Source organism: Sprattus sprattus (genome assembly GCF_963457725.1).
Source record: "Sprattus sprattus genome assembly, chromosome: 5".
NCBI classification, from domain to species: Eukaryota; Metazoa; Chordata; class Actinopteri; order Clupeiformes; family Clupeidae; genus Sprattus; species Sprattus sprattus.
In genome coordinates this window covers 8,766,853-8,777,953 of record NC_137924.1, presented here as the reverse complement: position 1 = coordinate 8,777,953, position 11,101 = coordinate 8,766,853, and the positions used below count along the sequence as shown (strand labels likewise).

At 41.6% G+C, this 11,101-nt stretch overlaps 1 protein-coding gene across 2 annotated transcripts; it reads right to left on the bottom strand.

The window, feature by feature from the left end:
* Positions 1-4,003: 4,003 nt before the first annotated feature.
* Positions 4,004-9,459, bottom strand: LOC308365923 (TSC22 domain family protein 1-like; the record flags this gene model as incomplete). Of its 2 annotated transcripts, none has more annotated exons than XM_080839557.1 (3): positions 4,004-4,698; positions 5,361-5,412; positions 9,374-9,459. In XM_080839557.1, the coding sequence occupies 3 exons, from the start codon at positions 9,457-9,459 to the stop codon at positions 4,441-4,443; spliced, it is 396 nt and encodes a 131-aa protein (XP_080695683.1). In that variant the 3' UTR covers positions 4,004-4,440. The 2 variants fall into 2 exon arrangements, with proteins under 2 accessions (XP_080695683.1, XP_080695682.1); XM_080839556.1 differs by lacking the exon at positions 9,374-9,459 and adding an exon at positions 5,884-6,112.
* Between the last annotated feature and the right edge of the window lie 1,642 nt (positions 9,460-11,101).

The following is an 11,101-nucleotide window of genomic DNA, read 5'->3' as shown; positions in this document are numbered from 1 at the left end:
CCCTCCGAAGGAAATATATAAAGTTCTTAAATAGTATACAGCTGCGGAACTTCATGTATGGGGGACGGCGGCGGGGTTTTTTCCCAGGGCAGAGCAACTAGTACAAATAGGACATTGCAATAGTCCTATTTGTAAAGGTACTGTGTAAAAGTTCACATAAACTTTGGATGGGTTAGAGGAGAACTTTAGATTATCCCCACAGTTCATTTTGAGTGCGCTACTCTCTGTGCTGCTAGCTGACATCCCCCACTTGGGGATTTGTGGGCCTCCATCAGCTTGGAATCATGATGACCACCTTTTCATCTGTTTCACGCTCATCCCTCGACATAAGCTGTTTCCTGTAAAGCTACAAAATAAAGAAGCATTGTTTAAAAATCAGGCCGTATATGTGAAAACCAACAAATACATATTCGAAAACGATTCAGGTACAGTTTGAGGGGCGCAATCTAATCGAGAAGGGTCATGTAGAATTAATGTAGAAAGGTTCAATTTTGGGTTCATCAGACTAGAGAGAATCTTGTGCATTTCAGAGTGCTCTAGGTGCATTTTGGCAAACTCCAAGCGGGCTGTGATGTGCCTTTTACTAAGGAGGGGCTTCCGCCTAGCCACTTTTACCATAAAGGCCTGGTTAGTGGAGAGGTGGACTCCAATAAGTTGTAGAAACATCAAAAGCAGTATCAATGGAAACAAAATGCACCTCAGCTCACTTTTGGTTGTCATATCAAAGGGTGTGAACACTTGTGTACATATGACATGTATTGAACTATTCTACATTAAAATAACAGCATCAAAATCATTTCTGTGGTACAATGACGTTTAATATGGAGAATGGCCTCTGTGCCATTGCCATACCAGGGTCCATAGGCTTGGAACTGCGCTATGTAGGTTTGATGAGCCGCATCAGAATCAGTTCCCTGCTCATCTTTCTGTTGCACCAGCTCTAGTTACAGCTCCACATCTGCCAAGTTCAGACTGGGCCTCACTATGCTAACTCAGTGACAGCTAAGTTGGCCTAACTGCTTGTTTTTTTGGTGCGTTAAGACGTTAAATTACATTCAGCTACTACAGTCAGCACCATAAATACATCAAGTCTGTTTCCTCTTTTGTATTTGAAACGTTTTGAAATTATTTTAATTTTCTTTCAGGGTATTTTCTTTTTGTTTCCGCCAATTTCTCTTCAAGTTCACCTTTATTGCCTTCAATGTGCTACTAATCAAAACGAAACGCAGTGTGCATATTTTGCGTACAGGTGGAGGCGCCACTGGGCTATGCTGTTGTGGTACTGGGTCATGAGACAGTGTTGGTAGTAACACTACGGTGACTTTTCTGAATAGTAGATGTCTCATATGACCCAGATACAAGCCACAGCTGCCTAGTCAGCACCATAAATATATCAAGTCTGTTTCCTCCACCCAACAGCTACACCCCTTAGAATATTATCAGTCAACAGTATAACACTTAGGCTATTCCTATTTGGTTCTTTTTTTATTTCATTTGCGGACGACATTAGTGTGCAATTGGGTACATACACAGATTTTGATAGATAAATCTGCTTATTTTCAAAGTCAAAACTAACCCTTTCTACATGTATAATTTGAAATATGATTTTTTTTTCAGTTTTAATGAAAAGCGTTTGAATCTTGTCATAATGGATGAACTAATATTACCAGTGTAAAATGTCTGCAGTATAAAAAAGTTGAGTCACAGTGTTATGCTCACCTTTTAGCGACCCCAAGAGGAGAGATATCCAGTTGGCCACTGGCTTTTGGCCCTTTTTGTATTTGTTGTTTGTGGATCAGGTAATTATACTGGTACCCTAGTGTTTTGGATCTCAGTCACAATCCATGGTATGACTTTGTATATTCATGAAGCTTGACTGTTTCTCTCCTTTGTACGTCGCTTTGGACAAAAGCGTCTGCTAAATGACTAAATGTAAAATGTTCATGTACAAAATGAATTGTACCGAAGTACTTGATCTGATGGGACTCATCCTGCCCTTTCCTCAGCCATATTCCAGATCATACAAAGCATCCGTATGGGCATGTGATACTTGAGTCTGTTTGGTGCTCCATTCCCTTCCCCAATAACCTCTTCTCACAGTCCCTTCCTACCCCTGACTAAGGCCTGGGAGACCCTGGAGGAAGATTGAAGGCTACAGATTCATTAATTCCTCCAATTAACAGATGGAACTTGGCACAGAAGCATGTGTACATGACCCTGTGGCTATTGTGTGTATATTGTGTCCTTGGATCAAGGAAAGACTGCTTTTCTATGTAACGGTCACTTATTGGCAATTTCCCCTCACATCTTTCTCTTCATGGAAGGTGTATCTCATTGGAGATGTGCCATAATCATGTTTATGTGTGTATATACAGTATAGGTGTGTATGTGTGTGTGTGGGAGAGATTTGTTTTCTAATAAATGTTGAATGCATTTGCCAAGTGTCTATTGTCAGTTCTCCATAAGTGTTGCACAAGATCCCTCAAAGTACAGCGTTTGTGAGGTTTGCCTTGTTTGTGACATGGGGATGGCTTCAACTCCCATGTATCCAAAACTTACTGAAATTTTAGAAAATGTATTTCAGCTTCAGCTTTTTATCTTTTTCCTGGTCTTCCGCTCTGGCATACGTTCCCCCCCTCACTAAGACAAAGTGCTAATCTCTCCCAGTTGAGAGCTTGATGGACATTACCTGATTTTACAGGGAAATCGTACACCGCTCGTACTCAAATTAGCTTTATTTTATTCCACCTGCTGCATATCATCACCTGCTTGTTTTATATCTGTTTGTTATATTTATAACGTCTGAGTGCACATGATTTATTTATAATGTTCAAGTGGCCATATTTGCTATACTATAGCAAGTACAGCAAAAGATTCATTTTATAGAATGAAAAGTAGTTCTGAAATTTAGATATGATGGTCAAATACTTAAAATGCACCTACATCCATCCAACCAAGCATGGTCTCAACATCCAGGAGGGCAGTTACGTTAGTCACCATGTGGGGTTGGTTGAAGGAACAGGGTGGGCAGGTTAAGACAGCCAGTCGGGGTCTAGAGGCTTGTCCTTGCACATGTCAGATAGATGATGGCATGCTAATGCCAATTACCAACAAAATTAAGTCATTTGAAGAGGTATATAACGTGTATTATTAAAAGCCCTGCATGAAAGCAAACATGGACGCCATTGGTTATCAAACTTTTTTTTCTGTAACATTTTATTTAAAGTTGACAAGTACAACTGTCAAGTGCAACGGAGTTGTTACAATGTATCCGGTATGAGGAACATGCACAGAACATAAGCATACAGGTAATACAGAAGTCATATCCGTTTTCCATAATGATATTCATGTTCATGTAAATGTGTGTTTAGATATGATCAGCCAGAGTGCTTCACTGTCAAATGAAAGATGAAACCCATGTGGTTTCAATACCTCAAAAGAAATTCAACTGACCAATGATTACAGTAGGAGTGAGTTCAGCCAGGGCAATGGAACTGGATGTTTTGTCAGGTAAACGTCTTTAAAATGGTTGGTGTGCTCCACTCCCAGAATAACAGCATTTGTTTCTCTTTAAAAAAGACTGCCTAAATACTTAGTTCAGTCAATAATCCGCTCATTTCCAATTTTTGTACAAACTTAATAGCATTTCTTCACTCTTTCCATGTTATTATTTTACAAAAGTACTTACACTAAATATACAGAAATATACATACCATTTTCCAACCTCTTAAGTATTTAAGCTCAGCCCATCAACAAATTTCCCCCAGGCTCTTAAAAAATTAAACGGGGGCTTAACAAGGGCATGGATGAGTTCAACCTCAAAGAAAATATCCTATCGCAAAGCAAGTGTTTTCCCTTCATTCAAACGATCATAAATAATTATGACAATAACAAAATGAACACCTCCCACCCCCACCCCCCTACCCCCCATGCCAGATGGGGCACTGAGTTTGGGTCATCACATTCTATCACCATGAAAAGTGCTTACCTCCAATCAAGCGTATAGGACCTAAGGACTGCTGTGGTTACATATACTTACAAGTCTGTGGGAGCATGGCACCACCCATTTACAATCCCATAGTCACTGATGAAAATCAACAACACTTGTAAATCTATCAGACGTAGGCACGGTGATTCTTTGAGTTATGTCCAGCTTGTTTGCTTGACAAATCTCACTTTGTCTTTTTTTTTTTGGCAAGGTCCCCATCATCTGCTTCCCGGAGCATGACCGGATTGTCAGTTGTGTCTCAGCTGTAACACTGTGTCAAGTTTTGAAAGTCATATGTGCAAAATGAATCACTTGCTTTTGACAGCATTCTCACGGAACTGAGGAATGGATCTTCAGGCGTCATGATCGTTAGCGTGAGCATGTTTGCATTCAGTCTTTTTCCACTCCTCAGCACTGTCTTTATGCCACTCTGGAAAGGACTTAAAAGGTGGCTACGCAGAGGGCCCAGCGGTCTGAGAGGCAAGCTGGACCGATGGGGCAGGCTGCTGGCTACCTTGAATGGAAGACGGCGGTGAGCCACTCTGCACTTGTGCTTGAAACTGCGCCAGCTGTTCTGGACTGGCCAAGTTCTTTAGCACGCTGTTTTCCTGTTCCAGCTGGGAGTTCCTCTCTACCAGTTCCTTTATCTGCTCTTTCAAAACTTCCACCTCTTCCCGCACGGCGTACATCAGGTGACTCTTAACCAAGTCCTAAAGGGAAAAACAAATATACCTGTGAGTGTCCCTAAAAAGGCAGATGTATGTATCAAAAACAGAGACATTGTTCTGCTTCTTAACAATACTGGGAAGTGATTCAGTGATATGTGTTTTAGGTAAATCCAAAATACTGTAAATAAATGAAATACTTCTGCAACTAATGTTTCCACAAAGTGATTTGCTACATCATTGTATAGACCCTCCCCCTTCCCTTGGCACAAAACGTCATAAATTAGCAAAATGGCCGGCCCACATACCCAGCAGCCAATCAGAACGAGAGATATTTTTAACTGAACGTCAAAGATTTAGGGTTTGCCTAGCAACAGTAGGCGTAACGGTATCCAGGCATAAATGAAATCATAAAGAACGTTTACAAAGTAATGATAATGACGATAGCGGTGATGTTAAAGCTGGCTAAGCGAAGAACCCCTTCCCTGCACTTCGAAAACGGCAACCGTTGGACCCCTTGCAGTGCAAAGCCGTCATCGGCAGCTTCAAGCATAACATTCGATGTACCTTCTGTAAATCCAACCAGGGATGCAACTTCTTACTTACTGGTTTTAATATCATCATGTAGGCTTAGGTGTTACGGTGTATTAGTACATCTATTATATGTAGTACAAAAAAAAGACAAGGACTTGAAATAGTGCACTTACCATTGCTTGCTCAATTTTATTGTCTATGGCCACAACGCTGGCACCCGAGGAACTGCAAAGACAAAACAACAGTGATCATTTAATTTCCCCTTCACCTACAATTACACAGGGCAACACAAAGGTCTTCAAATAACAAACATTTGACATATAAAAACTTTAAGCGAAAACGAAATTGAGATACATGCAAATGTGCAGGGATCACGCTAAGATCTGTATTCATATTTAATCACAGACGTTGATTCTGCGGCACACATCAACACATTCTGGTCGTATAGCGAAGAGACGCAGCATCCCAGCACCCTGGGATAATGGCAAAACGAGCCTATAACTTGCTATGGCTTAATTCGACCTTAACAAAATGGCAGCACACACAGGAATCGCTCTTAAACCATTCAATAACATGTCTCAGACAGCACAATGGCTTTACATTACGAACCAGAGCTCCACAACCTTGACGAGTGTCCAGACGACAAAGATATCGCTTTAACATCTTAGTAACTCGAAGGTTTACTGAAAATGTTACCTATTATCCAGTCGGACGGTCGAGCTGTGTGTACCCAGCAACGACGACAGGAAAGATATTGAAAAATGTCTCAGCTGACAAACACCAAGATCCATCGCCACGGTGTAGCATGCAGAATTCATGCTAGTTTATCCATAGGATATAGCTGTGGTAAACACCCTTCGTCTCTTCGATTAAATATCACATCTTCAGGGTTAATTTAGGGAAGGGAAGGATCGCATCCCCGAGAGCGTTCATCTAGGACTGCGGCACTAAGAATCGCCAAGGTCAGCTCATCTCCGCTTTGATGAAAATCTGCAGCCTCTATACATTTGCATAATTTATGTAAGAAAAACAGCACATTGCTGGCTCCCATTGGTGGAGAGATCCTTTTATATTATTAACGATACGTAGACACGCCCCCACAAGGATCTCAGCCGACTGTATCATCATAATATATTCTGCACGACATTTACAAGCTGGGGAAACCGGTTGGAACGAGATGATAGCTGTGAGAATTTCCGAACTCCCAATGTTTTTGACTATAAACTCAATGTCATCTCAGATTTAAATTGAGTTCAAGGTTTGTGTCAGTTCAGTTCAGCACACCCGGCCGCACTTAAACTACACACTTCATAGAATAAGTATTTTAAACTAATGGGAAATTATAGACCTTTTCTTTTGTAGTTCCACACGTAAGGGCACTGCCACTTGCTGGTTGAAGTAAGAACAGCACTGAGTTTAACTGAATATGAACAACAAGCCAAAATGTAATTGAGTGCTACAGCCAAGCCCTTTCTACGTTGCACAGCCCTGTTGCAGACACAAACATCTACATTACGTTGATGTATCTATCTACACGTGTAGATATAAAATGTATTGGTATTGTATCAAGAATGAGTCAGCTTATTTATCAGGTGGAAAATAACCTCAATTATTATTAAGAGTGATGCTGTATGATGAATAATAATGATGTCATCATCTACACCGTCACCTCTAATTGTGGCATAGTACAGGAAGAATAGTGATCACAATCCAGATTTCCTTACAGAGTCAGCTCTAAAAATTAAATAAAAATTCATGACAGAATGGGTTAAATGTGTACCTTTGAATGTTCTTCGGGGAAACACACTCCCTAGCTAGTGGCATTATTAGCAGAAAGGCCATGCAGTGTTAGAAGGAATAACAACACTAAAAAAAGACCATAGGGATCTGTATTTGAATGAGTTTCAGGACATAGGAGTCACTTGCATGGGCTACGTTGTTAAAGCGGTCCTTCACTGTGATAACAGGAGTGGTTTTACTGCACACTAGGGGAAGGTTTCTGAGGCTGGATGTTAGAAATGTCAAATTGACCATCCCTAGAATAAAGGATTGTCATGAGAGCTGTCAATATATACACAAGTCCAATTTAAAAAAAAAAAAAAAGAAAATGGTATACAGTTTGAACAGTTGATCTTCATGATGTGTTTGTAGTGGGCATGAGAAAAACAGACAACTTGGAAATGCCCAAACACAGGAGAAGAGTATTTAAAAGGCCAGGATGTATCGATGTCAAATTAAAGCCAGCCAATCAAAACGGCCAGTTGTTACAAAATGCTTAACCTAATGACCACCAGCCAAAGGGTAAGAACGCTGAAGTGGAGCTCATGAGCACAAGTTTCAACCTGGCAACCATAAACATTAATGAAGTATAATAACTGATAGTATCATAAATGACTATAAAGTTGAACCTTTTTTAGTCCAGATTGCTGATATGTAAAAATAATAATAACAAAATAAAAAATAACAACAACTTCTGGCAGATGAGTTATAAAACAATAATACACAAGAAACTCTTGACTCAGCTTCCTGTCATGCCAACACCACACTAATAAATGGTACATTTATGTAAGCCCCAAATATAAGCTCTTTGTGTGTTACTCCTAATACATTTTTAAGTACCTAACCATGAGCCACCCTAACCATAAGACAACCTAACCATGGATGAGGATTCTGTCACTGAAGAGTGGTGTACTCCTCAGTAGGGCAGTCTTCAAGATATCACAGTGTTTATTACACAGTGACGTTTACTTAATTGGCAGCTAGGGACGCATACGTCAATGGGAAATATACCATCCCAAAGAAAATCTACAAATCACAGACTTGCTAATTTTTAGTTCACTTGGACTACATATGGTTATTGGTCATACTTGGACTACTGTATGTTTCAGTTTCTGACTAATCTGTGTGTCAGAACGGCAAATATAGAACACTTATCCCCATTAAATGTAACAGAACACTGTAGGCGAAACCTTATTAAGCAGCTCAAAGGGCAGTAAGCGCTTCCGGTGTTCTTTGATGGGAAGTGGATTGAGACAATTACGGAGCCCAAATATATACCTTCAGTGGCAATGACCTGACCTCAGAACAGAGTGTCTCAGACAACTGTGGTCCATGGCCTTACTTCACACAGCACAGACTGATTTCAAAACATCATCTCATGGCATATGGGGATGCAGAGCCAACTTGAAGTCTCTTCCCATAACAACACCCAACTGGCCTTATCCAAGCCTAACGCAACCAAACCAAACCATCATAGCGTTCACAACCACCACCAAACAATGAATGCTGCACAATGTTCAGTAAGGGATCTAGCCGCCAACCCATCATTCATGAGACATGAGAAAGTCAACCTGTTACACAGCTACAATGATGCACTCAGATTGGAGACAACAATGTATGGACACTGTGAAAGCAAAGTCAGCAGAGGCGTCAGAACAGTCCAGCATCCTCACCGAAGTCCATCTTGTTGAAGTATCAACACTCAGTTGTGAGATGTTGCTGACCTACCATAAGATGATCTAGACCCAGACAGATTTCAACCTAGCCTGACAATAACAGGACCCAGACTTGCAATATTGAGTAGATGTCCTAAAATGAAACTCTTTCTCAACATGCTACACTAACAGAAGTTATCAATAGCAGAGTGGTAAGGGAAATTATGAACTCTGAAATAGTTTTAGAGGTGTGTCATGGAGTCTGTACTTTGCGTTACGGCGATATTACCGCCTTGGAGTGCATGATTTGCAGCTACCCAAACACTGCGTCATGCATTAATTCTACACACACAAACACACACAGACATGGATCCAAAAAAGAATGGGGGAAAAACTGAATTTGAAGGGCCCACCTTACAACTTTTACATTTAACAATCACTATCTATGTTTATCCATGAAGGAACACAAGCAACCTTACTCAAGTACTACTGATGAAATACAAAAGTAAAGGTTCTTCCCTTACATAACTTGAATATGGGGTGTGTGTCATTAATAATGCAGCTTCCATTCATAAGGAAAGAGAACACTTGAAATGCAATGGTTCAAAAATATATGTGTTTTTCCTTATTTTTTAGATTCAATCCTAAAATTGGCGTAATTATGGCTGAACTAACAGAACCTAACATAACATAAAAACAGTGAGCAAATCTAGTCTGCTTGGTTCGCAGCTCCGCTACTTAAGCCACTTTACCTTTTCAAATGCTGTTCCAGCTCCCAGAACAATAGCTTCATGGCCATCTCGTCTCGGCCCAGCACTTGGAAAAATGTTTCTCTCATTGATGTGTCAATCAACGCCACTTCGGATACAGAATTTATTCCTCTTTTTCTCCACAAGGCTCACTCAAACAGTCATGCAGACACACACACACCACTGTGTTATCCTTGTAGTGTGACATGGAAGAGAGATCAGATGTAGAGAGAGAGAGAGAGAGAGAGAGAGAAGATGGGGAGGAAAAGCCAATAACCAGCGTAGGCTGTCTCGGTCTCCCTTTGTGCCACGGTCCTGACTGTACCGGGGCTGTGTGCGTCTTACGGGCAGATTCGCTTCAGACTGACTGGAAACAAGAGGAGAGGCAAGCTGTGATGTCACACAGCTTCGGAAGGTCACATGACCCTGCTGGTTACATAAACCATCAACAGAGATTAAAATCTTCCCAGTGATCTTTCTTCTTCTTCTCTGTCGACCAGAGGTTTGAAACAAAGCTGTTGCCGTGCCGACTTCGTTTCAGCGCCCATCCAAAACTGCCCCCCCCTTCATACCCCTTGCCCTTCCTCGCTCCCCACCCCTTGATCCACTCCTCTCCCTGAGGCACAGTCGCCCACTTCTTTCCCCCTTTCCTCCCGCATCGGGGTAGAGCGCCGAGCCTCTGCACTTGAGCCTGGTCTTATCTTGTCACTTCTGATCAGTCCTGTGGGTCAGCACAGGGCTTAGAAGGGCTGCAGCTAGTCAAGCACGCTCATGTGGCCCTCACGTTTGGGTGGCCTGCTGGAAGAAAACAATATGTCCACTGACAAAGGGAGGGGGGTTCCACCTGTTCAACTATACCGAGTTAGGGGGGGGGGGGGGGGGGGGGGGGGGCGGGGGGGTTTAGATGTGGTCTCTCTCTGCTTCTGCGTGATTGAGATTATTCAGTCCTCATGAACGCCAACACGGCCGCACTTTCACCTGACATGGGGAGAGCCACTGCAGAGTGAGATCATGTCAGGTCACAACACATACCAGCAGAAAACAGGGATGAATATATAATCACTACAATGAATTGTTCTCCATCTAAAAATGTGGAATAGATGATCTAAACAGTGGGCGTATAGTTCCAATATGCCCACATGATAAAATCGCTGGCAAGGGTAGCTGATTGCAGGTGTTCCCAGGTAGCTGGCCCTCGCATTCATCCAAAGCACTACTTGTACAAAGTACAACAAAGCCACAGAGGATGGGATATACATGGTGCTTTGTGGGATTGTGACATAGACAAATGATAGCCATGTTGCCCCTCTGCATGAGAGCATGCCTTTTGGCCATTCGGGCTGACAGCAGCAAGTTGCACAACAGAACTCCATCCTGCATTCTCCAGCTCACACTCACACCCGGCACACAACCAATAGAATAGAGAGGACCGCCTCAGCAGCTTTCTGCACATGTGCAAGGGAGCACGGCAGAGGCCACAAGTCTACAGATATAATAGTAATAATAATAATTCATTTAATTTTTAACACACTTTTCATTCAAAAGAATATCAGAGTGCCTACATATTAGAAACTAACTATAATAATACAATAATATAAAAAAAAATTGTTAACATAAGCATAATAGAAAACTTAGTGGTTCTAGATTTAACACAAGGCCAGAAATGCCTTCCTGAATAAAAACGTTTCAAGTCCAGCTTTAAAGGAGTCCAGCGTCTGTGTTGCCCTTAGG